This window comes from Pseudorca crassidens, chromosome 2 (assembly GCF_039906515.1).
Source record: "Pseudorca crassidens isolate mPseCra1 chromosome 2, mPseCra1.hap1, whole genome shotgun sequence".
NCBI lineage: Eukaryota > Metazoa > Chordata > Mammalia > Artiodactyla > Delphinidae > Pseudorca > Pseudorca crassidens.
In genome coordinates, this window is record NC_090297.1 from 108,126,293 (window position 1) to 108,153,929 (window position 27,637).

At 38.7% G+C, this 27,637-nt stretch overlaps 1 protein-coding gene and 1 long non-coding RNA gene across 3 annotated transcripts in view; one reads left to right on the forward strand and one right to left on the reverse strand.

The window, feature by feature from the left end:
- Positions 1-1,086: 1,086 nt before the first annotated feature.
- Positions 1,087-27,637, forward strand: part of LOC137219312 (uncharacterized) — a 41,971-nt gene continuing 15,420 nt past the window's right edge. The window contains exons 1-2 of the long non-coding RNA XR_010941070.1: positions 1,087-1,191; positions 12,095-12,266. This is a non-coding gene — a long non-coding RNA (uncharacterized lncRNA). The remainder of the gene's footprint in view (positions 1,192-12,094; positions 12,267-27,637) is intronic.
- CTSS (cathepsin S) overlaps positions 10,631-27,637 on the reverse strand; it is a 40,029-nt gene continuing 23,022 nt past the window's right edge. For both annotated transcript variants that reach the window (XM_067727678.1, XM_067727677.1), the window contains one exon: positions 10,631-11,557. In XM_067727678.1, the coding sequence (XP_067583779.1) occupies positions 11,458-11,557 (100 nt within the window). In that variant the 3' untranslated portion in view covers positions 10,631-11,457. The remainder of the gene's footprint in view (positions 11,558-27,637) is intronic.

Consider the following 27,637-nt stretch of genomic DNA (forward strand, 5'->3'; position numbering starts at 1 on the left):
AAAAAAAGAAAGCTCTTTAAGAGACCTCTTTTGTGTGTGTGTGGTACGCGGGCCTCTCACCGTTGTGGCCTCTCCCGTGGGAGGTGGGAGGTGGGAGGTAACAGGAAAAGACATTAAAAAGTAAAAGAATAAAAGAAAAGGGAAAGAAAGGAAACAAAGAAAACAAAAACGAAACAAACATGTATTACGTAAGGTCTGAGGGTCCGGCGGCAGCGACCAGGAGAGAGGCACGACGTGGCATGCGCTTTGCCCGATGCGCTTGCGCCTTCCTTCTACGGTAGCCGGCAGAGGCGATTCAGTAGGCTTTTGACCTTTGGTCGGGGTCACCTTTCCCGCCAAGAGCAGCGCAAGGTGCGCTGGGAACACCAAGAGCCTGAAGGACTCCTCTCAGCCAGAAAAGCCGCTCGTCAGCGGGGGAAGGTTAACAGCATGTGCGAAGAATTCCCGATATACATAGCCGTCTTACAGTGACCAAGGTGTTCTCAACGGCCATTTAATTAGTCAAATTAATTTCTGATTGTTTTCTAACTTCTGATTTTGTTATTGGATCTACCACATACTGCATTCACGCTTTACAGTTCCTGTGTCTTCAGGAAACCAGCTGCCCTAGCAGTCTCCTACCTAGATGTTTCCACTGTGCTATGTCTGTGGGGACAGTGTTAGCTTTACTGTAATTAATGTCTCATTTAGAAGCAAAATAAAACTCAGAGCTAGTAGGTAGTTGGAGAATGTTTAGTAATACAAACTTCTTAGTTTGCAGATTGTTATACATGCAAATAAGTTGTGTTAGTAGTGTAGATATATATTAATTTCTCATAAACTTTGGTATGTCTGCATTACCAGTTAGAAAACAGCCACCCCAGATATGAAAAGATTTTCCCAGAGTCAATTAGGAGAGGAATGAAGACCAGAACCCTGTTTTCAGGGTCAAAAATAGTGAAAATCCCCTGGTCTATTTATTTTGCTTCATATTTCCCTTACACTTAAAGTTTTGTAAATAATTAAACAGAAACCTCAATTAAATAGAGTTGGGAGATCAGAATGGGGAGTTCTCATGCCCTGAGAGGGAGCAGAGTCCAATAGGAAGGACTCCAAAGAGTACTTCCCAGGACTTCTGCTGCCAGTGTCCTTGTCCCCATGGTGAGCCACAGCCACCCTCTGCCTCTGCAGGACAACCCCCAACACTAGCAGGTAGGTATGGTTCAGTCTCCTATGGGGTCACTGCTCCTTCCCCCTGGGTCCTGATGCACACACTACTTTGTGTGTGCCCTCCAAGAGTGGAGTCTCTGTTTCCCCCAGTCTTGTCCAAGTCCTGCAGTCAAATCCCACTAGGCTTCAAAGTCTGATTCTTTAGGAATTCCTCCTCCCGTTGCCGGACCCCCAGGTTGGGAAGCCTGACGTGGGGCTCAGAACCTTCACTCCAGTGGGTGGACTTCTGTGGTATAATTGTTCTCCAGTTAGTGAGTCACCCACCCAGTGGTTATGGGATTTGATTTTATTGTGATTGCGTCCCTCCTACCGTTTCATTGTGGCTTCTCCTTTGTCTTTGGATGTGGGGATCTTTTTTGGTGAGTTCCAGTGTCTTCCTGTGGATGACTGTTCAGCAGTTAGTTGTGATTCTGGTGTTCTCGCAAGAGGGAGTCTCATATGTTTGGGGTTTTTTTTTATTTAATTTTATTTATTTTTTTATACAGCAGGTCCCTATTACTCATCAATTTTATACACATCAGTGTATACATGTCAATCCCAATCTCCCAATTTATCACACCCCCACCCCCACGCCCCACGGCTTTCCCCCCTTGGAGTCCATACATTTGTTCTCTACATCTGTGTCTCAATTTCTGCCTTGCAAACCGGTTATCTGTACCATTTTTCTAGGTTCCACATATATGTGTTAATATATGATATTTGTTTTTCTCTTTCTGATTTACTTCACTCTGCATGACAGTCTCTACAAATGACCCAATTTCATTCCTTTTTATGGCTGAGTAATATTCTATTGTATATATGTACCACATCTTCTTTATCCATTCGTCTGTTGATGGGCATTTATGTTGCTTCCATGACCTGGCTATTGTAAATAGTGCTGCAATGAACATTGGGGTGCATGTGTCTTTTTGAATTATGGTTTTCTCTGGGCATATGCCCAGTAGTGGGATTGCTGGGTCACATGGTAGTTCTGTTTTTAGTTTTTTAAGCGACCTCCATACTGTTCTCCACAGTGGCTGTATCAATTTACATTCCCACCAACAGTGCAAGAGGGTTCCCTTTTCTCTACACCCTCTCCAGCATTTGTTGTTTGTAAATTTTCTGATGATGCCCATTCTAACTGGTGTGAGGTGATACCTCATTTAGTTCTGATTTTCATTTCTCTAATAATTACTGATGTTAAGCAGTTTTTCATGTGCTTACCGGACATCTGTATGTCTTCTTTGGAGAAATGTCTATTTAACTCTTCTGCCCATTTTTGGACTGGGTTGTCTGTTTTTTTAATATTGAGCTGCACGAACTGTTTATATATTTTGGAGATTAATCCTTTGTTTATTCGTTTGCAAATATTTTCTCCCATTCTGAGGGTTGTCTTTTCCTCTTGTTTGTAGTTTCCTTTGCTTTGCAAAAGCTTTTAAGTTTCATTAGGTCCCATTTGTTTATTTTTGTTTTTATTTCCATTATTCTAGGAGGTGGATCAAAAAAGATCTTGCTGTGATTTATGTCAAAGAGTGTTCTTCCTATGTTTTCCTCTAAGAGTTTTATAGTGTCTGGTCTTACATTTACATCTTAATCCATTTTGAGTTTATTTTTGTGTATGGTGTTAGGGAGTGTCCTAATTTCATTCTTTTACATGTAGCTGTCCAGTTTCCCCAGCACCACTTATTGAAGAGACTGTCTTTTCTCCATTGTATATCCTTGCCTCCTTTGTCATAGATTAGTTGACCATAGGTGCATGGGTTTATCTCTGGGCTTTCTATCCTGTTCCATTGATCTATATTTCTGTTTTTGTGCCAGTACCATATTGCCTTGGTTACTGTAGCTTTGTAGTATAGTCTGAAGTCAAGGAGTCTGATTCCTCCAGCTCCTTTTTTTCCCCTCGAGACTGCTTTGGCTATTCGGGGTCTGAATAGCCCCAAAGAGTCGTATATATTTTTAATGGCATTGTCCAGTGGACTCCTAGTTCTGGAATGTTTAAGTCCTCTTGTTTCTTTACCTTTTTTTTAATCCAGTTAAAAGTTTTGTCAACTTCTATGGTGTCTCCCAGACTTGCTCTTTGTTTTTGATTTGTTTGTAATTTTTTTCCTTTATTCACAGTTACAAATTTTGTCCAGAGTTTTAGCACCACACATATACTTGCTGTAGTACCTTCAAGCTAGTATTCTTTTTATTTTCTTCAAATCATCCTATATACAGTTTCCAGAGTAAGACTTTTTTTAATTTCTTTTTTGATTTAACATTTTTATTTTATTTTATTTTTTGTGTAAACTATTTTATTTTTAAAATAAGGCTTTTTATTTCTGTAAGTTTGAAATTACTTATGGCTAAAAATTTCTCCTTATATTACACATACAATAAAGATTTTTGTTAAATATTTCATTATTCTACTTAATAGTTCAGAGGTTCTTCACCTGGGATCCACAGATTCCTAAAGGATCCATGGATAGAATTCAGAAAATCTGTGGATTTTTATGGGGAAAACAATAACATCTTTATTTTCATCAACCTCTAACTGAAAGCATTTCCTTCAATTCTGAACATAGTTCGTAAAACACAGTAATATTAGCAATACTTGTAATTCTATCACCCAAAGAAAACTCAGATATTTTTGTATCACATTACAGTTTTTTCAGGTATCTTCAAATATCATTTATACTTGTCACTCTTTTAAATTTAAGATAGTTATTAACTCTTGTTATTTAATGCATTTTTAAAGAAGCATGTTTATGGTGAACTTCCTAGGATCCTTCTCAGTGATGTAAGTTGCTGAGCCAAGTGTTATTTTAGCCATGGTTGTGCCTCCGGTTTATGTAAAACACACACACGTCACTTAACCCTGTTTGTATGAAATGTCTATATCTTGAGTATATCAAGAAAAATCAAGGTGAAAGCATTCTTGAAAAAAAAAAGAAACATGTTTATTACTATAGCACAAAGTTATATTTAAAATTTTTAATAACTGTATTTCAATATAATCAGCATCCTTTGTAATTCTATGTATTTTATTTTATGGATTTAAAAACATTATTCTGAGAAGGTGTCCATAGGCTTAATGAGACTGACAAAGGTTAAGAACCTATGTTTTTGTTCCATTTACAGTGCTTTCAAAATTGTGGGCAAAATAAAAATTAAAGAATAATCAACTAAATACTTTTAATTTTAATTTGATTTATTTATTTTGTCTGCATTGGGTCTTCGCTGCGGTGCACGGGCTTTCTCTAGTTGTGGCTAGTGGGGGCTACTCTTCGTTGTGGTGTGTGGGCTTCTCATTGCAGTGGCTTCTCTTGTTGCGGGGCATGGGCTGTAGGTGCATGAGCTTCAGTAGTTGCGGCACGTGGCCTCAGTAGTTGTGGCACACAGGCTTGGTTGCTCTGCGGCATGTGGGATCTTCCCAGACCAGGGATTGAACCTGTGTGCTCTGCGTTGGCAGGCAGATTCTAAACCACTGTGCCACCAGGGAAGTCCAACTAAATACTTTTTAACTACAATATTTCTCTACACTTTTGATAATATTCATATATTATTACCATGTTTTCATAGTGAGCAATTCTTGTTCTTTAAAATGTACTTTGTGGAAAGGGAACCAAAGATAGTAAAATTAGTTTAAGTTCAGTTTAATATATATTAATGACATCATCCCATACATTTTTCATGTCATAGACATGAACTTATAAAATTTAAAATTCCTGCTACCTCTTCAGAACCTGTCTACTAATCTAGAGCAGCAATCTAATTACTCATAAAAATGTGAGTAATGGAATATTTTTAAAGAAATGCAGTTTGGTTATTTTTTCAGGATGACTAATAATTTGTCCCCAAAAGATACTGGCCCATTGCTAATGACTAGGTAAAAATAATTTGAATTAGTATAATTACTGTTGATCATTAAAATAATTATTACAAAACGCTTGAAAATAGATTGTCTCTTTAGCATGTGTCTACTTTGACATTATTTATTTAAAAACATTTACTGAATCCTTTTATGTGAAAAGATACAATCTCAGGACATGAAGAACCTAATAGTTTCTTCCATTAAACTTGCCATAGTGCGCAGTGGTTAAGAATCCACCTGCCAATGCAGGGGACATGGGTTCAAGCCCTGGGATGGGAAGATCCCACGTGCCACGGAGCAACTAAGCCCGTGTGCCACAACTACTGAGCCTATGTGCCTACAGCCCATGCTCCGCAACAAAGAGAAGCCACCGCAATGGGAAGCCCACGCACCGCAATGAAGAGTAGCACCCGCTTGCCAAAACTAGAGAAAGCCCGCGTGCAGCAACGAAGACCCAATGCAGTCAAAAATAAATAAATAAATGTATTTTTTTAAAAAAGTTGCCATAGCATGTGATGTATCGCATTGATTGATTTGTGTATATTGAAGAATCCTTGCATCCCTGGGATAAATCTCACTTGATCATGGTATTTGATCCTTTTAATGTGTTCTTGGATTCTGTTTGCTAGTATTTTGTTCAGGATTTTTGCATCTGTGTTCATCAGTTATACTGGTCTATAATTTTCTTTTTTTGTGACGTCTTTTTCTGGTTTTGGTATCAGGGTGATGGTGGCTTTGTAGAATGACTTTGGGAGTGTTTCTCCCTCTGCAATTTTTTGGAAGAGTTTGAGAAGGATCAGTGTTAGCTCTTCTCTAAATGTTTGGTAGAATTCGCCTGTGAAGCCATCTGGTCCTGGAATTTTGTTTGTTGGAAGATTTTTAATCACAGTTTCAATTTCGTTACTTGTGATAGGTCTGTTTATATATATATATATTTTAAGATATATATATATTTTTAATGCTTTTCTATTTTTAAAAAATTTCTTTTATTTATTTATTTGGCTGCATTGGCTCTTTGTTGTTGCGTGCAGACCCTCCCCAGTTGTGGCGAGCGGGGGCCATTCCTCCCTGCGGTGGGTGGGCCCCCCATTGCAGTGGCCTCCCCCTTTGCGGAGCACAGGCTCCAGGCACATGGGCCTCAGTAGTTGTGTCACGCAGGCTCAGTAGTTGTGGTGCACAGGCCTAGCCGCTCTGCGGCATGTGGGATCTTCCCGGACTGGGACACGAACCCACGTCCCCTGCATTGGCAGGTGGACTCTCACTGAGCCACCAGGGAAGCCCCTATCCTTGCTGCTTTTAATATTTTTTTTTGAATTTAATTTTTATTAGTTTGATTAATGTGTGTCTTGGTGTGTTTTTCCTACGGTTTATCCTGTATGGGATTCTCTGTGCTTCCTGGACTTGGGTAACTATTTCCTTTCCCAGGTTAGGGAAGTTTTTGCCTATAATCTCTTGAAATATTTTTCAGACCCTTTCTTTTTCTCTTCTTCTTCTGGGACCTCTATAATTCGAATGTTGGTGCGTTTAGTATTGTCCTAGAGGTCTCTGAGATTGTCTTCAATTCTTTTCATTATTTTTTCTTTATTTTGCTCCTCAGCAGTTATTTCCTCCATTTTGTCTTTCAGCTCACTTATTCATTCTTCTGCCTCAGTTATTCTATTATTGATTCCTTCTAGTGTATTTTTTGTTTCAGTTATTGTGTTGTTCATCTCAGTTTGTTTGTTCTTTAGTTCTTCTAGATGTTTGTTAAACATTTCTTGTATTTTCTCAATCTGTGCCTCCATTTTATTTCCGAGATTCTGGGTCATCTTTACTATCATTACTCTGAATTCTTTTTCAGGTAGATTGCCTATTTCCTCTTCATTTATTTGGTCTTGTAGGTTTTTACCTTGCTCCTTCATCTGTAACATATATATTTTTTTTGCTCTCTCATTTTTCTTTCTTTCTTTTTTTTTTCTTTTATGAGTGGGATTGTGTTCCTTTCTTCCTGGTTGTTTGGCCTGAGGCTTCCAACATTGGAGTTTGTAAGCTGTTGGGTAGAGCTGGGTCTTGGTGCTGAGGTGAGGACCTCCATGAGACCTCACTCTGATGAATAGTCCCTGGGATCTGAAGTTCTCTGTTAGTCCAGTGTTTCGGACACAGAGCTCCCACCACAGGAGCTTCGGCCCCACCCCCAGCTCATGAACCAAGATCATGCAATCCATGTGGGGCAGCAAAAAAAAAAAAAAGAGAACAGTACCAAAGTAAAAAATAAAATTAGACTAGGAAACTAACAGATATGTTAGAAACAATATAAAAATAAAAATATAGATGAATCAAAAACCAGAAGGTAAAACAGTACCACAATAGTAAAAAAGAGGAGGAGGGGAAAAAAAAAAAAGGTGGGGGGAAGGCTTGGCTGTGGAGGGCAGGGCCTAAGCAAGGGTGAGGTTTGGGTGGTGGGTGGGGCCTATGCTTGGGATCCACAAGGCTGGAAAAGGCGCTGGGGGCTGTGGGGGATAGGGCATAGGCTCAACAGGAACAGAAGGGGCCCAGGTATACCCCCCACCCCTGGTCTCAGAGGGTGGAGGAACCTCACCTGGGAGCCCAGCAGCCTTCCTGGGCTCGAGTGGGCGGGGCAAACACCATCTACTCCTCTCCTGCTCCTCCCAAAGGGCCCCTTCTGCCTGCCTCTCCTGATCTCCTCAGCCTCCCTCTTATGCCCCCAGGACCCATGCAGCCTGGAGGAGGCTGTGGGGGAAGACCGATATCACTCATGAATATAGATGCAAAAATCCTCAACAAAATACTAACAAACAGAATCCAACAACACATTAAAAGGATCATACACCATGATCAAGGGGGATTTACCCCAGGGATGCAAGGATTCTTCAATATATGCAAATCAATCAATATGATACACCACACTAACAAATTAAGGAATAGAAACCATATGATCATCTCAATAGAGGCAGAAAAAGCTTGTGACAAAATTCAATACGCATTTATGATAAAAACTCTCCAGAAAATGGGCATAGAGGGAACCTACCTCAACATAATAAAGGCCATATATGACAAACCCACAGCAAGCATCATACTCAATGGTGAAAAACTGAAAGCATTTCCACTAAGATCAGGAACAAGACAAGGATGTCCACTCTCGCCACTCTTATTCAGCAGAGTTTTGGAAGTCCTAGCCACGGCAATCAGAGAAGAAAAAGAAATAAAAGGAATACAAATTGGAAAAGAAATAAAACTGTCACTGGTTGCAGATGACATGATACTATACGTAGAAAATCCTAAAGATGCCACCAGAAAACTACTAGAGCTAATCAATGAATTTGGTAAGGTTTCATGATACAAAATTAATGCACAGAAATCTCTTGTATTCCTATACACTAATGATGAAAAATCTGAAAGAGAAATTAAGGAAACAATCCCATTTACCATCGCAACAAAAAGAATAAAATACCTAGGAATAAACCCACCTAAGGAAGTGAAAGACTTGTTCTCAGAAAACTATAAAACACTGATGAAAGAAATCAAAGATGACCTAAACGGATGGAGAAATATACCATGTTCTTGGATTGGAAGAGTCAGTATTGTGAAAATGACTATACTACCCAATGCAATCCCTATCAAACCATGGCATGCTTCACAGAATTCTTTAGTATTCTTCATAGAATTAGAACAAAAAATTTTACAATTCGTATGGAAACACAAAAGACCCCGAATAGCCAAAGCAATCTTGAGAAAGAAAAACAGAATTGGAGGAATCAGGCTCCCCAACTTCAAACTAGACCACAAAGCTACAGTAATCAAGACAGTATGGTACTGGTACAGAAACAGAAATATAGATCAATGGTACAGGATAGAATGTCCAGAGATAAACCCATGCACATATGGTCACCTAATTTACGACAAAGGAGGCACGAACATACAATGGAGAAAAGATAGCCTCTTCAATAAGTGGTGCTGGGAAAACGGGACAGCTACATGTAAAAGAATGAAATTAGAACACTTCCTAACACCATACACAAAAATAAACTCAAAATGGATTAAAGGCCTAAATGTAAGACTGGACACTATAAAACTTAGAGGAAAACATAGAAAAAACACTCTGACATAAATCACAGCAAGATCTTTTTTGACCCACCTCCTAGAGTAATGGAAATAAAAACAAAAAATAAACGAATGGGACCTCATGAAACTTAAAAGCTTTTGCACAGCGAAGGAAACCATAAACAGACAAAAGACAACCCTCAGAATGGGAGAAAATATTTGCAAATGAAACAACAGACAAAGGATTAATCTCCAAAATATACAAACAGCTCATGGAGCTCAATATCAAAAAAACAAACAATCCAATTAAAAAATGGGTGGAAGTCCTAAATAGACATTTCACCAAGGAAGACATACAGATGGCCAAGAGGCACATGAAAAGATGCTCAGCATCACTAATTATTAGAGAAATGCAATTCAAACCTGCAATGAGGTATCACCTCACGCCGGTCAGATGGCCATTATAAAAAAATCTAGAAACAATAAATGCTGGAAAGGGTGTGGTGAAAAGGGAATCCTCCTGCACTGTTTGTGAGAATGTAAATTGATACAACCGCTATGGAAAACAGTATGGAGCTTCCTTTAAAAACTAAAAATAGAACTACCATATGACCCAGCAATCCCACTACTGGGCATATACCCAGAGAAAACCATAATTCAAAAAGAGACATGCACCCCGATGTTCATTGCAGCACTATTTACAATAGCTAGGACATGGAACTAACCTAAATGTCCATCAACAGATGAATGGATAAAGAAGATGTGGTGCATATATACAATGGAATATTACTCAGCCATAAAAAGAAATGAAATTGAGTTATTTGTAGTGAGGTGGATGGACCTAGAGTCTGTCATACAGAGTGAAGTAAGTCAGAAAGAGAAAAACAAATACCATATGCTAATGCATATATATGGAATATAAAAAAAAAAAGGTACTGATGAACCTAGTTGCAGGGCAGGAATAAAGATGTAGACATTGATAATGGACTTGAGGACATGGGGTGGGAGGGGGAAGCTGGGGCGAAGTGAGAGTAGCATTGACATATATGCACTACCAAATGTAAAATAGTTAGCTAGTGGGAAGAAGCAGCATAGCACAGGGAGATCAGCTCAGTGCTTTGCAATGTCCTAGAGGAGTGGGATAGGGAGGGTGGGAGGGAGGTTCAAGAGAGTGGGAATATGGGGACATATGTATGCATATGGCTGATTCATTTTGGTGTACAACAGAAACTAACACAGTATTGTGAAGCAATTATACTCCGTTAAAGACCTATTAAAAGAAAAAAAGTTGTCATAGCATATCACCAGCATACTACAATTTATATTCTCATGATAGATTATAATAGTTACCTACGAATAAGAAAAGAATGGTATGTGGTTGATCTTGGGTGGCCTCGGCCTGCAGCAGCTTGATGCAGGGTTTTGGTTCCAGGCCTGTGATTGAGGTCGGGTCGCCGCAGTGAGAGCACCGAATCCTAGGCACTAGATCAGTGGTCAGTGAAAGGCCCGGCCCTGCGCCGTTGCAGAAAAGGAATTCCCACAAAGATGGAAAGTAGTGAAACAAGTATTTATTTGCAGAAAAAAGTGCAGTATGTGTGGATAGACACACGAGCGGGCTCAGAAAGAGTCGTGCCCTGGTGGCAGTTTAAATCACTTATATGGGGCATTTTTTCCAGGTTTCCTTAGGCCAATCATTTTGATTTGCCTGATTCAAAGTCTGAATTTGGTATAGCTCAGGATTTTCCCATGTGTGCATGCACATCTCTTAGCCAAGATGGATTCTACCGAAGAGGCCTATGGGTAGATTTGGCCACTTGGCATCACTCTCCTTTTGACCTCCAAGGAGCCTTTCTGCGCATGTGTAGTGGGGGGGGGGGGTCTCCTGACTTCAGGAATGAGAAATATGTGGTCTCTTATCTTCTATCTGGGCAGGGCCCAGACTCCTCTCTCAATTGTCCTGTTATTCCCATGTCGGAGTATCAGTCCACAAGGAAAGAACTCAAACTATTTGCCCTGGGGGCCCATCTGTCTCCTGCCTCATGGTAATGATACAAAGTTGAAAAGGCAGTTATTTATTAAGTATCTATATGCCATCGAGGTTCAGCAGGATATCAGGGGACTTAAAAGGACAAATAAAATAAGACAATGAAAAACATGACAGATTATCTCAGGTTGACCAATTTTCATACAGTTATATCTATAGTACATTATTAATTTACTTAGCAAACTTTTCCCCAAGATCTGCAAAGTTAAAAAAGTAGATGAATCAAACTATATTTTCTGTTAGTACAGTAAATATACATTGATCATGACACACGTTAAATTGTGAGAAAGTGTTTCTTCTTTCTCGAATTGTTATAAAACAAAGAGGTCCTCTAGATTTCCGGGTAAGAGGGATAACTAGCAATCCCACAGTGATTTCCACTATTTCTTGCCATCCGTATATATCCTTGGTCACCAAAGTTGAGGCCCCAGCTTTAGAAAAAGAAGTAACACAAAATTACAAATGAATATAATCAAATCACATTATCAACTTTTTATCTCTTAGATTGCTTTTCTCCTAAAGAGATTATATATGAAAAGCTGTAAAACAAAGTTAGAACAAAATAATATAATAATTTCCCCAGGGCTTTTAGGCAATTTTCAAAGGATGGTTTGGTAGGTTTTAATGCTATATTAATGAATACATTTAATACCTAAGGAAAACAATATAAGCTCCATCCTAAACCTTTAAATCCTCCTACTTCTGCAGGGAAAGAGTTTTATTATCCTTTCCAAGACCCCATCTTTAAGTGTTTTTGCATAATAGGATCATAGGTGATGATTCCCTGTCAAACTTCAATTTCTTTAGAGAGTGTCAATTAAGAAAGATTTTTGAGAGACCACTATGGAAAAGGCGCAGGGCAGGGGATTCTCAAAAAGAGAGCTCTCAAACACCTTTTTTTTTTTTTTTTTTTTTTTTGCGGTACGCGGGCCTCTCCCTGTTGTGGCCTCTCCCGTTGTGGAGCACAGGCTCCGGACGCGCAAGCTCAGCGGCCGGGCCCAGCCGCTCTGCAGCATGTGGGATCTTCCCGGACAAGGGCACGAACTCATGTCCCCTGCATCTGCAGGCGGATTCTCAACCACTGCGCCACCAGGGAAGCCCTCAAACACCTTTTTGACCTGGAAGTGGAGCTGAGATAAGGTAAGACTTGCTCATAGTTAAAGCTGTAAAAAATGGAATATGCTACCTTGGGAAAAGATGATCTCCGTGGCACTGGAAGTGTTCAATTAGAGATGTACATAATTTGTCAGAGATGTTGCAGGGGGAATTCATGGGTCAGATAAGGGTTAGAGGAGATCAGTGGTTCCTCACTTTTTCATTTCATGGACTTTGAGAATTTCAAAAAATTTTGCAGATTGACATAAAGTTACCCGTTTTTAAGTTAGCAAGTACAGACATTAAAAAAACCAAAACCCTTTATTATCACCATCAAATTGTAAAAGAAAGGACATGTTAACACCAAAACCAAAACTTAAGAGGACATAACCTCTAATTTAAGTATAGTCCTTTGAGACAAATAAATTTAGATTTATGAAAGATTTACCAAAATATTTTTTTCTCCCTTTTTCACATACTAGTGAAAAAATTGACAAAATTCTTGTAAGAGAAATGACTTGTGAAGTTTTTTATGATTCTGAGATTTTATAATTGTAGGTGTACAAATAATTATAATATGAGGCAGAATTCATATTCTGTATGAATTGTGCTATAACTAGTATACAAATAAAAGCATGAAATACTGTGTTGGTATTTGGAGAGCAACAGGAAATTTAGTTGAAGGGAAAACAACATCTTTAGGGGAGTAGTGTGAAAAGAAGATAGAAAGTTGGTTTGGGGCCGTATTGTGCAGAGCTTAGAACAGCAGACTGAGGAACTTGTTTAAGTCCATAGGCAGAGGGAAGCCATTGCAAACTTTTGCTCAGGACTCAAAGGAAGGTTGTGTTTTTGCATGCAGTGGAGAAACTAAGAAATGCTGGACTATTGGAAGAAGACAAGTGGCATAATTTAAAATAACTGTGCTTCAATAGGCCTTAAATGTTCTATGTATCAGCCATTCACTGGACTCTTCTGGTCTTATTTGTCTCTCTCTTGTACCATTTAACACAGTTGTCTACTCTCACCTCACTTCTCTCTTGGCTTTAAGATACTACTGTGTCCTGATTTTCTCTTCTCTCTATGGTCACTCTTTCTTAAACTCTCTTATGGGCTTCCTTCTTTTTCTTTTTTTGGCCGCACCAAGCGTCTTATGGGATTGACCAGCAATTGAACCAGGGCCCTCAGCAGTGAAAGTGCCAAGTCCTAACCACTGGACCTCCAGGGAATTCCCTGGGCTCCTTTTTTTGATTCCTTTCATTTATTGCCACTCCCCTGCTCAAAATCCTTTAATGCCTCACCAACACCTTGAGAATCAAATCCAAACTCCGCTGTCACCTCTCATCAATGGATGTGCAGTGCTTTTTTAGTATCCAGTTTGATAAGCAAAAGCATAATAAATTCTGGCTAAGCTATTATTATTAATATCAATAGCCACCACTTATTGAGCACTTACTCTGTGCTAAGCAGCTTAACATATATTATCTCATTTAATCATCATCCTGTGAGATAGGTATTATCTTCTTTTTACTAAAGAGAAAAACTGGCAGAGGTAAAGTGGCTTGCCCAAAGTCACACAGATGGTTAACTGTGAATCAAGGGTTCAAATCTAGGGTTGTTTTATTCCAAAGCCTACTCTAACTTTTATACTCTCTTCCTGTGAGAGAGGTAGTATGGGGAATGAAATTCAAACTAGAACATCCAGGATCTTATATAATTAGTATATTGCTATATCTTACTATATAGTTATTTCACTGCCTAAAAACAAGGTAAAAAATTTTAGATAAGCTGAGTTTAGACTTAAGTTCTGGTAATGAAAGTTGAATTGAGGCTCTTAGGAGTAGTAATATGAACTCAGTCAGTGAGAGCTAGGAGTCCTAGATCCCACTCAGTATCTGGACAAGATCAACTGTCCCAAACTTTGTAGATCCCAGACTTCTTTTTTGGCGGAGTACTGCTAACCCTCCTTTTAAAAATACAGCTGATTAAAAATCTCAAGCTAAAAAAATATTTGAGGACAAATTCTTGTCTTCAGAACTGTTCAAGGTCAGTTCCAAATGCTCATTCCAGTCCTTACCAAGTTGTTTATTTTTATCAACTCTATAGCCCTTTCACTCAAACTGTTCAATTCTGGGCAAGTTTCTTAACTCTCTCAGTATCAGGAGTTTCCTATTCTGTGTTATGGGGATAAAATGCTATCTCATAGATTACCTTAAAAATTAAATGAGAAAATGTATTTAAAGTGCTTGCACAGTGTCTGTAGTAAATGCTCAACAAGTAGAGGTAGCTATTTTTGTTCTTATCCGAGTATAAGTCCATCTGATTTGACTCAAGTAGAGTCCATCCCCTTTAAAAGTATGTAGTGTTTTTCTAGGGTGACCAACAGTTTCACTTTCCCTAGGATTGTCCTGGTTTTAAAAATAAAGTCCTATGGCCTGGGAAACCCCTTAGTCAGTGACAAAGCAAGACGGTTTGTCCCCCTACCTTCTCCCTGCATATTATAGACTACTAACTTATTAGATATTCCTTCTAAAATATATGCCAATTTCCTTTGTAATAAATTGCAGCCTTGAACTTCTTAGGCTGTGCCAGACACTATTCTAGGCGTTAGGATTATGGAAGTAAACAAGGTAGACAAAGTCTTTTTGAAGCCTATGCATTCTATATGGGAAACATATAATAAACAAAGAAATATGTAATATGATATGATATGATATGATAAGTACTATAAAGAAAAGTAAAGAGTAAGGGATACAGAGTGTTGGGAATCCGGGCTACATTTTAAAAAATTTATTTATTTATTTTATTTTATTTTATTATTTGGCCAATGCCGTGTGGCTTGCAGGATCTTAGTTCCCCAACCAGGGATCGAACCAGGGCCCAGCAGTGAAAGCGCAGAGTTCAAACCACTGGACCGCTAGGGAAGTCCCCAGGGCTACATTTTAGATGATGTAGTCAGGGGATGCTTATCTGAGGAAATACTTGAGCAAAGACCTAAGTAAATTGAAGGTGCAAGTGATGCAAAAATCTGGGAAAAGAGTTGGGAATCAGCTTGGTGTGTCTGGGAAACAACAACAAGGCTAGTGTACCTAGATATCAGTGAGAGAGGGGAAAGCAATTGGAGAGGTGGTTGGAGAGGCAGGCTGAAACCAGATAATGTCCCACTTTTAACACATGTGGGTCTTATTCTGAGTGTGAAGGAAAGCCATTAGAGGGTTTGGAGTAGGAGGGTAATAACATCTGCTTTCTGATTTAAAAAAGCTCATTCTGGCTACAGTGTAGAGGATTGACTACAGGCAAACAAGAGGGAAAGTGATTATCAGGTGGGAGATATACTGCAATAGACAAAGAGAGATGGACAGTGGCCTGAACTAGAGTGGTAACAGTAGAGATACTGAGAAGTGATAAGGTTTGGGATAATTTAATGATGGTAGAAATGACAGAATTTGCTGATGGTTTAGATGTAGGGTATCATATGAAGAAAGAAGAGATGGCTCCAATGTTTTTTGGCCTGGGGTAAGTGCTGTTGGCATTTACTAAGATGGGGAAAATTGGGGCAGTAGCAGGGAGTCAAGAGTTCTATTTTGAACATGTTAAGTTAAAGAGACCTATAGACACACAGCTGGTAGACTGCTGGACATGGAATCTGGAGCTCAGGGGAGAGATTAGGGCTAAAGATACAAAGGTGAGAGTCATCAGCACATACCTGGTGTTTAAAACCATGAGACTAAATGAGATTACTTAAGGAGTGAGCCTAGAGAGAGGGGGAACTGAGGCCTGGGGAAGTCTAATATTTATAAGCAAGAAGTAATAAAAGGAACTAAGGAACTCAGGAGACTGAGAAGTAAGTAGAGCAGGAAGAAAACCAGGAGAATGTGGTCCCCTGAAAGTCGAATAAAGAGTGTTTCCGAAAGGAGAGAGTAATTATATATCAAATGTTAAGAGGACAGGTAAGGTGAGACTTTGAAAACTGTTTAATGAGGCAAGATGGAAGTGAGTGGCAATCTAGGCAAGAGTGATTTCAGTGAAGTGGTGTAATAAATACCTGTTCTGAGTTATAAACCAATATGCACATTCTTAATCTCTTTATAGAGAAATCTCTAAGGAAAACCACTAGGCTATAACTTTTTTCTTTTTACATCATTTTTTCAGCCTTAGATTCCATGGAGAAGAGGCAGTATGTATTAATTTAATATAAATTCCTACAATGTTTAGTATAAAACATTTACCCTAACTCTACTTTAGGATCAGGCTCAGGCTTCCCTGGTGGCACAGTGGTTAAGAATCCCCCTGCCAGACTCTGGGAGGGCTCACACCAAGGAGTACTTCCCAGAACTTCTGCTGCCAGTGTCCTTGTCCCTGCAGTGAGCCACAGCCACCCCCTGCCTCTGCAGGAGACCCTCCAACACTAGTAGACTACAGGGCGAGAAGAAGCAAGAAGAACTACAATCCTGCAGCCTGTGGAACAAAAACCACATTCACAGAAAGATAGACAAGATGAAAAGGCAGAAGGCTATGTACCAGATGAAGGAACAAGATAAAACCCCAGAAAAACAACTAAATGAAGTGGAGATAGGAAACCTTCCAGAAAAAGAATTCAGAACAATGATAGTGAAGATGATCCAGGACCTTGGAAACAGAATGGAGGCAAAGATCGAGAAGATGCAAGAAATGTTTAACAAAGACCTAGAAGAATTAAAGAACAAACAAACAGAGATGAACAATGCAATAACTGAAATGAAAACTACACTAGAAGGTATCAATAGCAGAATAACTGAGGCAGAAGAACGGATAAGTGACCTGGAAGACAGAATGGTGGAATTCACTGCTGCAGAACAGAATAAAGAAAAAAGAATGAAAAGAAATGAAGACAGCCTAAGAGACCTCTGGGACAACATTAATTGCAACAACATTCACATTATAGGGGTCCCAGAAGGAGAAGAGAGAGAGAAAGGACCCAAGAAAATATTTGAAGAGATTATAGTCAAAAACTTCCCTAACATGGGAAAGGAAATAGCCACCCAAGTCCAGGAAGCGCAGTGAGTCCCATACAGGATAAACCCAAGGAGAAACACACCAAGACACATAGTAATCAAATTAGCAAAAATTAAAGACAAAGAAAAATTATTGAAAGCAGCAAGGGAAAAATGACAAATAACATACAAGGGAACTCCCATAAGGTTAACAGCTGATTTCTCAGCAGAAACTCTACAAGCCAGAAGGGAGTGGCATGACATATTTAAAGTGATGAAAGGGAAGAAACTACAACCAAGATTACTCTACCTGTCAAGGATCTTATTCAGATTTGATGGAGAAATCAAAATCTTCACAGACAAGCAAAAGCTAAGAGAATTCAGCGCCACCAAACCAGCTCTATAACAAATGCTAAAGGAACTTCTCTAAGTGGGAAACACAAGAAAAGAAAAAGACCTACAAAAACAAACCCAAAACAATTAAGAAAATGGTCATAGGAACATACCTATCAATAATTACCTTAAACGTGAATGGATTAAATGCTCCAACCAAAAGACACAGGCTTGCTGAATGGATACAAAAACAAGACCCATCTATATGCTGTCTACAAGAGACCCACTTCAGACCTAGGGACACATACAGACTGAAAGTGAAGGGATGGAAAAAGATATTCCATGCAAATGGAAATCAAAAGAAAGCTAGAGTAGCAATACTCATATCAGATAACATAGACTTTAAAATAATGAATGTTACAAGAGACAAGGAAGGACACTACATAGTGATCAAGGGATCAATCCAAGAACAAGATATAACAATGATAAATATATATGCACCCAACATAGGAGCACCTCAATACATAAGGCAACTGCTAACAGCTCTAAAAGAGGAAATCAACAGTAACACAATAATAGTGGGGGACTTTAACACCTCACTTACACCAATGGACAGATCATCCAAAATGAAAATAAATAAGGAAACAGAAGCTTTAAATGACACAATAGACCAGGTAGATTTAATTGATATTTATAGGACATTCCATTCAAAAACAGCAGATTACACTTTCTTCTCAAGTGTGCATGGAACATTCTCCAGGATAGATCACATCTTGGGTCACAAATCAAGCCTCAGTAAATTTAAGAAAATTGAAATCGTATCAAGCATCTTTTCTGACCACAACACTATGAGATTAGACATGAATTACAGGGAGAAAAATGTAAAAAAACACAAACACATAGAGGCTAAACAATACGTTACTAAATAACCAAGAGATCACTGAAGAAATCAAAGAGGAAATCAAAAAATACCTAGAGACAACTGACAATGAAAACACGATGATCCAAAACCTATGGGATGTGGCAAGAGCAGTTCTAAGAGGAAAATTTATAGCTATACAAGCCTACCTCAAGAAACAAGAAAAACCTCAAATAAACAATCTAACCTTACACCTAAAGGAACTAGAGAGAGAAGAACAAACAAAACCCAAAGTTAGCAGAAGGAAAGAAATCATAAAGATCAGAGCAGAAATAAATGAAATAGAAACAAAGAACGCAATAGCAAAGATCAATAAAACTAAAAGCTGGTTCTTTGAAAAGATAAACAAAATTGATAAACTATTAGCCAGACTCATCAAGAAAAGAGGGAGAGGACTCAAATCAATAAAATTAGAAATGAAAAAGGAGAAATTACAACAGACACCACAGAAATACAAAGCATCCTAAGAGACTACTACAAGCAACTCTATGCCAATAAAATGGACAACCTGAAAGAAATGGACAAATTCTTAGAAAGGTATAACCTTCCTAGACTGAACCAGAAGAAACAGAAAATATGAACAGACCAATCACAAGTAATGAAATTGAAACTGTGATTAAAAATCTTCCAACAAAGAAAAGTCCAGGACTAGATGGTTTCACAGGTGAATTCTATCAAACATTTAGAGAAGAGCTAACACCCATCCTTCTCAAACTCTTCCAAAAAATTGCAGAGGAAGGCACACTCCCAAACACATTCTATGAGGCCACCATCACCCTGATACCAAAAGCAGACAAAGATACTACAAAAAAAGAAAATTACAGACCAATATCACTGATGAATATAGATGCAAAAATCCTCAACAAAATACTAGCAAACAGAATCCAACAACACATTGAAAGGATCATACACCATGATCAAGTGGGATTTATCCCAGGGATGCAAGGATTCTTCAATATACACAAATCAATCAATGTGATATCCCATATTAACAAATTGAAGAATAAAAACCATATGATCGGGCTTCCCTGGTGGTGCAGTGGTTGAGAGTCTGCCTGCTCATGCTGGGGACACGGGTTCTGCCCCGGTCCGGGAAGATCCCACATGCCGCAGAGTGGCTGGGCCCGTGAGCCATGGCCGCTGAGTCTGCGGTCCGGAGCCTGTGCTCCGCAACAGGAGAGGCCGCAACAGTGAGAGGCCCGTGTACCGCAAAAAAAAAAAAAACAACATATGATCATCTCAATAGATGCAGAAAAAGCTTTTGACAAAATTCAACACTGATTTATGAAGAAAACTCTCCAGAAAGTGGGCATAGAGGGAACCTACCCCAACATAATAAAGGGCATATACAACAAACCCACAGCAAACATCATTCTCAATGGTGAAAAACTGAAAGCATTTCCTCTAAGATCAGGAATGAGACAAGGATGTCCACTCTCACCACTATTATTCAACATAGTTTTGGAAGTCCTAGCCACAGCAATCAGAGAAGAAAAAGAAACAAAAGGAATACAACTTGGAAAAGAAGAAGTAAAACTGTCACTGTTTGCAGATGATATGATACTATACATAGAGAATCCTTAAGATGCCACCAGAAAACTACTAGAGCTAATCAATGAATTTGGTAAAGTTGCAGGATGCAAAATTAATGCACAGAAATCTCTTGCATTCCTATACACTAATGATGAAAAATCTGAAAGAGAAATTAAGGAAACACTCCTATTTACCATTGCAACAATAAGAATAAAATACCTAGGAATAAACCTACCTAGGGAGACAAAAGACCTCTATGCAGAAAACTATAAGACACTGACGAAAGAAATTAAAGATGATACCAACAGATGGAGAGATATATACCATGTTCTTGGATTGGAAGAATCAATATTGTGAAAATGACTATATTACCCAAAGCAATCTACAGATTCAATGCAATCCCTATCAAATTACCAATGGCATTTTTTACGGAACTAGAACAAAAAATCTTAAAATTTGTATGGAGACACAAAAGACCCCGAATAGCCAAAGCAATCTTGAGAAAGAAAAATGGAGCTGGAGGAATCAGACTCCCTGACTTCAGACTATACTACAAAGCTACAGTAATCAAGACAATATGGTATTGGCACAAAAACAGAAACATATATCAATGGAACAAGATAGAAAGCCCAGAGATAAACCCATGCACCTATGGTCAATTAATCTATGACAAAGGAGGCAAGGATATACAATGGAGAAAAGACAGTCTCTTCAATAAGTGGTGCTGGGAAAACTGGACAGCTATATGTAAAGAATGAAATTAGGACACTCCCTAACACCATACACAAAAATAAACTCAAAATGGATTAGAGACCTAAATGTAAGACTGGACACTATAAAACTCTTAGAGGAAAACATAGGAAGAACATTCTTTGACATAAATCACAGCAAGATCTTTTTTTGGTCCACCTCCTAGAGTAATGGAAATAAAAACGAAAATAAACAAGTGGGACCTAATGAAACTTAAAAGCTTTTGCACTGGGGCTTCCCTCGTGGCACAGTGGGTGAGAGTCTGCCTGCTAATGCAGGGGACATGGGTTCGAGCCCTGGTCTGGGAGGATCCCACATGCCGCGGAGCAACTAGGCCCGTGAGCCACAACTACTGAGCCTGCGTGTCAGGAGCCTGTGCTCTGCAACAAGAGAGGCTGCGATAGTGGGAGGCCCGCGCACCGCGATGAAGAGTGGCCCCCACTTGCCACAACTAGAGAAAGCCCTCGCACAGAAATGAAGACTGAACACAGCAAATATAAATAAATAAATTAATAAACTCCTACCCACAACATCTTCTTAAAAAAAACAACAACAAAAGAAACAAAAAAACCCTGCTGTGTCCATACAGCGTGATTCACTTAAAAAAAAAAAAGAAAGAAAAAAAGCTTTTGCACAGCAAAGGAAACCATAAACAAGACGAAAAGACAACCCTCAGAATGGGAGAAAATATTTGCAAACGAATCAACGGACAAAGCATTTATCTCCAAAATATATAAACAGTTTGTGCAGCTCAATATTAAAAAACAAACAACCCAATCCAAAAATGGGCAGAAGAGCTAAATAGACATTTCACCAAAGAAGACATACAGATGGCCAAGAAGCACATGAAAAGCTGCTCAACATCACTAATTATTAGAGAAATTCAAATCAAAACTACAATGAGGTATCACCTCACACCAGTTAGAATGGGCATCATCAGAAAATCTACAAACAACAAATGCTGGAGAGGGTGTGGAGAAAAGGGAACCCTCTTGCACTGTTGGTGGGGATGTAAATTGATACAGCCACTCTGGAGAACAGCATGGAGGTTCCTTAAAAAACTAAAAATAGAATTATCATATGATCCAGCAATCCCACTACTGGGCATATACCCAGAGAAAACCATAATTCAAAAAGACACATGCACCCCAATGTTCATTGCAGCACTGTTTACAATAGCCAGGTCATGGAAGCAACCTAGATGCCCATCAACAGATGCATGGATAAAGAAGATGTGGTACATATATACAATGGAATACTACTCAGCCATAAAAAGGAACGAAATTGAGTCATTTGTTTAGACGTGGATGGATCTAGAGACTGTCATACAGAGTGAAGTAAGTCAGAAAGAGAAAAACAAATACCGTATATTAACGCATGTATGTGTAACCAAGGAAAATGGTACAGATGAACTGGTTTGCAGGGCAGAAGTTGAGACACAGATGTAGAGAACAAACATATGGACACCAAAGGGGGAAAGCGGCAGGGGGTGGTGGTGGTGGTGTGATGAATTGGGCGATTCGGATTGACATGTATACACTGATGTGTATAAAACTGATGACTAATAAGAACCTGCTGTATAAAAAAATAAATACAATTAAATTTAAAAATTAAGAAAAAAAAAGAATCCACCTGCCAATGCAGGGGACACAGGTTCCAGCCCTGGTCCGGGAAGATCCCACATGCCGCCGAGCAACTAAGCCCATGCGCCACAACTACTGAGCCTGCGCTCTAGAGCCTGTGAACCACAACTACTGAGCCCACGTGCCGCAACTACTGAAGCCTGCGCACCTAGAGCCCGTGCTCCGCAACAAGAGAAGCCACTGCAATGAGAAGCCCGCTCACCCCAGCGAAGAGTAGCCCCCGCTCGCCACAACTAGAGAAAAGGCCGCGTGCAGCAACAAAGACCCAACACAGCCAAAAAAAAAAAAAAAAAATCAGGCTCTCTTGAAAGATCATTCAACAGTTTTCAGTGAAGGAAAATGGAATATGTTCTTTCTTCTAACTTATATTTCAATAACTTAATGCCACTTATGGATGAAGAAGAGTCATTTCTGTACCCACCCCCAACTCAATCCATCAACTTACCGCATGACCTAGAGGCCCATCTATTTTGCAACTGTTTATTTTAGAGAGTTCACCAGATATTGCTTAAAGGTGTCCTGGGTGCTTACTTAGTTTTTTGGTGTGTGTGTTTGCATGCATGAATGTGTATTTGTGTTTGCATGCATGCGTGTGTGTGTGTGTGTGTGTGAGTTTAAGGTTCTAATGGGCACATAGTTAATACCTTTAATATTTTTTCCTCAGGCCAAAGTTGTCTCATGCCCAGTAACTGTGGAACCTTCATTACTCATTGATCTGTATGTTAAATTAAACTCCTCCCTTTTTTTTGCAAAGACAATCTTGGCCCATCTTGTGGGCAGTCCCTTAGACTGGGGTGGCCTTCTGACCAAGTTTAGGCTCCTAAACTTTTCTAAGTACATAGCAGTTGTATCTCTAGCTCAGCTAGCTTTCTAAATTTATAGATCTGCCCATCAGTGAAACATAGACTATCCAAATACTTAAGGATCTTCTCAGATAGTTTAACCTCAAAATCTCTACTGCCTAATATTTAGGGAGATGTCCCTGAAAAATATGTAGTTCATCGTTCCTCACTTAGATGCTCTAGTTTTATTCCTGAATTAAGTCAAACCATCAGAGGGTTGTATAATAAGGTATTTTGCATTATTTTGGTCCCCATAAAATAATTTTTACTCAGTTATGCTTGGTATTAAATCATTTGCCTATGTGCTAGACATTCTGAAAGCATTCTGTAAAACTTCTAGCTGCACTTATTGTTGGGATATTACTAAGGGCATAGTTTTCTGCATTAGATTGTATTCTCTTTATACAGCTTCAAAGGAGGAATAATAATAAAAATAATAACTATGATTTATTGGACATATTATGTGCCAGACACTATGTGCTAAGTGTTTTACATACATTATCTTGTTAAATCCTTATAGTAATATTGAAACTATTATTCCCATTTTACAAATGGGAAAATTGAAAGTTAAAGATATTAAATAACCTGCCTAAGGTCACATGGACAGTAAAGGAGCTAGGATTCTAAGCAAGTTCTGCCTGGCTTCAAAGTAAATGCTTTTACTTGCTATGCTATACTGTATTATAAAAAGAAGCTAAATACCCATGTCCAGAAAGGGAGAAAAATTCAGGGACATTGGATCATTGTTATATATATACCAAAAAGATTAAGTGTAAACAAAAGGAAGATAAAAAAGAAGAGGCCAAATAGAGGAAGACTCCACATTCTTTTACTTAAGGTTAACTTGGTAGCACTGGAATGACATAGAATCTAACCTTTTAAGAGATCATTAAGAACAAGTTTGATAATATAAGAGGGTTTTGCTTGAGTCAACCTCTGTGGAGCCTGGAATTCATGACCATATCCAACCTGTCCTTGCTGGGATTTAGTGCCAGGATCGCTGTGGTCGTTCATAATTTGTTCCCTTCCTAACCCACGTCTCTCTCTAATAGGCTTCTTATACTACTACCTTTATAAAAGAACATGCAGTTCCCTTAACTCATTTACTTTCTCTCAGTTCTAGACTTTGTCACATTTACCTTCCTCTGTTCTGATTGCCCTTTTTCGTCTGGTTATTTCTTTCTCATCCTTCAAGATTCAATCAAATAATCTGGCTAAAAGGCTCTCCCAGACTCCCCAGGCTATGCCAGGTACTCTTATTCTGTGCTTCCACTGCAATGTATGCATACCTCCATCTTAGCATTTATTACATTCTATTGCAATTGTCTGTACATGCACACACCTGTTTCCTTGACTCTATGTACTAAACTGTGAGTATCTTGAAGGATGATAGGAAGGCTGTATTTTTCATTGCCTAGCACTGTGCTTGGCACATGGTAGGTACTAATATATGTTTGTTGAATCAGTGTATGAACAAAGATACAAAAGAGACTGTTCTACCTTTGAGGAGTTTATATTTTAGTGAATGGAACATGATTTATAGAAATAGCTATAACAGAAGGTACAATTTGTTAAATGCTATAATAGAATTTATAAAGCATTGCTAAAGCTTAGAAGTTAGAGAAACAATTCTGAGTAAATGAATGGGGTATGGAAGAGACAGCATTTGAGGTAGGTATTTTTTTGAAGAATGAATAGGATTTTAATGATATTTTAAGGATTTTTAAGGTTTTTTTCATTTTAAAAGTAATAAGTGGTTTGTTAAAGACAATTTTGAAAATACGTATAGGCAGACAAAGACAACCTTTGTTTTTTTGTTTTGTTTTTTCTTGCTGTGCCGCGGGGCAGGTGGGATCCTAGATTTTTTTTTTTTTTTGGCCAAGCTGTGGCATGTGGGATCTTAGTTCCCTGACCAGGGATCAAACCCATGCCCCCTGCAGTGGAAGTGCGGAGTCTTAACCACTGGACTAACAGGGAGGTCCCAAAGACAACCATTATTAACATTTGGTATAATTCCTTCTGGTCCTTTAGTATAACATATATCAGAGAAATGATGTATACTATTTTAAACTTAATACTTATACTGTATATAAATGTTGTATTTATATGTATTTTTTCATTTAAACATATATTCCAAGTATTTTATTAGGTTATTAATAATGGTCTGAATAAATACAATTTCTAACACATGGAATGATTATGTCATAATTTATTTAACACTATTTCTATTGTTAGGCATTTTTGGTTGCTTACTAGTTTTCACTATTAAAGGAGAAGAATGCTATACAATTTACATAAGTCAGGTGTGAAGATTGCCCCAAATTAGGATTATTTTCTTCATATAGATTCCAAGAAATGGAAATAATTGGATGAAGAATATGAACACTTAAAAAGTTCTTGATTCATATTATCAAACTGCTTTCAAGAAGGATTGTAAAACTTTACTCTTCCACCAGAATGTATAAGGGTGCCCATTTCATCACAGACAGTGGGGTTTCTGTAGGCAGCAATGGGCTTTAAGGGCATTTCAGAAAGATGAAACGGCACAAGTAACAAATTAGAAATAGCTAAGTAGGGCTTTCCTGGTGGTGAAATGCCTGTCAATGCAGGGGACATGGGTTCGAGCCCTGGTCTGGGAAGATCCCACATGCCTTGGAGCAACTAAGCCCGTGCGCCACAATTACTGAACCTGTGCTCTAGAGCCCACGAGCCACAACTACTGAGCCCTTGTGCCACAACAACTGAAGCCTGCACCTAGAGTCCATGCTCCACAACAAGAGAAGCCACCACAGTGAGAAGCCCGTGCACCACACAAAGAGCAGCCCCCGCTCGCCGCAACTAGAGAAAGCCCATGCACAGCAACGAAGACCCAATGCAGCCAAAAATTAATTAATTAAAATATCATTAGAAAAAAATAGAAGAAAAAAGAAATAGCTAAGTGTCTCTAAACTTAAAGAATGATGAGAAAGTAGTTTGCTGTGGCCAGAGTGTGAGTATGGGTACATGAGAATACAGTGGACGAAAAGTGTAAACGGCTACGTTGGAAGCTACCTAGTGGAGACCCTTGAATGCCTGGCCAGGAGTTTGGACTTTATTTTGATGAAAATGGTAGATTGTTTAGAATTTTGACCTTGGGTTTGGATGATACATATTTTAAGAAGATACTTCCATAGCTGGCTGAGAAGAGAATCTGAATTAATGTCATTAGGAATGGAAAAGAGAAAATACATATAAAGTATGATTCAGAGGCCTAAAGGACAGGGCTGTGTGGGTTTAGGGAGAGAAGGAAGAGCCCAAGATGATACCAAGGCTTTGATGATCTGAAGATGATGATGTATTACTCAAAATAGAGAATAATTTTTCCTTGAACTTACTCTGAAATCATTTTTGTGGATGGGGGATTTAGGGCAAGTTGGGATACAGAGAGGGGGAATTTGATTTTAGATTTGTTGAGTGAGACAGAGAGAGAATGTGTGTGTGTGTGTGTGTGTGTGAGTGTGTGTGTGTTGTAAGTGGAAGTAGGGCAGGTGGGTGGGGAATTTTGATTTTTAAAGAAGAGCTAAAGTTGGAAGTTGGACATAGAAGTCTGTTGCTTAGTAGAAAGGTAATTTTTAGAAATTGTGAACTGGGTATAATGCACATAATGGTGATAGATGAAGCTCAAGGATCAGAGGAGTTTGCTTTGGCATGGCTAGAGCTAGAGTGTAAGGGACAGGTGGAAGAAAATAACCTAAGAAATGAGGCTAAAGCTGATATAGCAAAACAAGCCAGGAAAGTGATATGTCATAGATATCATAGAACTAAATGCAGTAGAGAGTTTATAAAGCAGAGAAGTCTCTCACATTTCTGTGCCATTGCATATCCTTTTTGGGTCATTGGGCAACTTACTTCCCTCCTCCAACACATGAGCAGTTCCATTCATCTGAAAACTTGGTGCAAGTAGTGCCTTCTCTCTGGAGCTTTAGGCAGTTAGGCATCTCCTCTATGGCCCCATAGCCATTTAGACATATTATACCATGATGTGTTGTATTTTATTGCTTAAAGATATCTAATTCCCAAGTGGACTGTGAGCCCTTACAGGATAGGATGATTTCTCATTAATTTTTGTATTTCCAAGGACTAGATAATGTCTGTCACATTGTAGATGCTTAGAAAATGCTTGTTAAATTAGTAAGTGCTAAGAAGAGGTTTTGAATTAAAACCCTAAAAGATATATAATCTTCAAGAAGAAACTTCAATAGAGAAGAGGATTTACAATACCTACTGTAGGGAGTAAACAAGATATATATATATAAGTGAAAGTATTGCTCCATTTTAAAAAGTTATCACCGGTCTAGACCCAAGCTGATCAGTACCTGTGAATGGGTTATAAATGAACCAAGATATTAATCACCTCAACTACGTTCCCAATGGGCCATGCAAATAT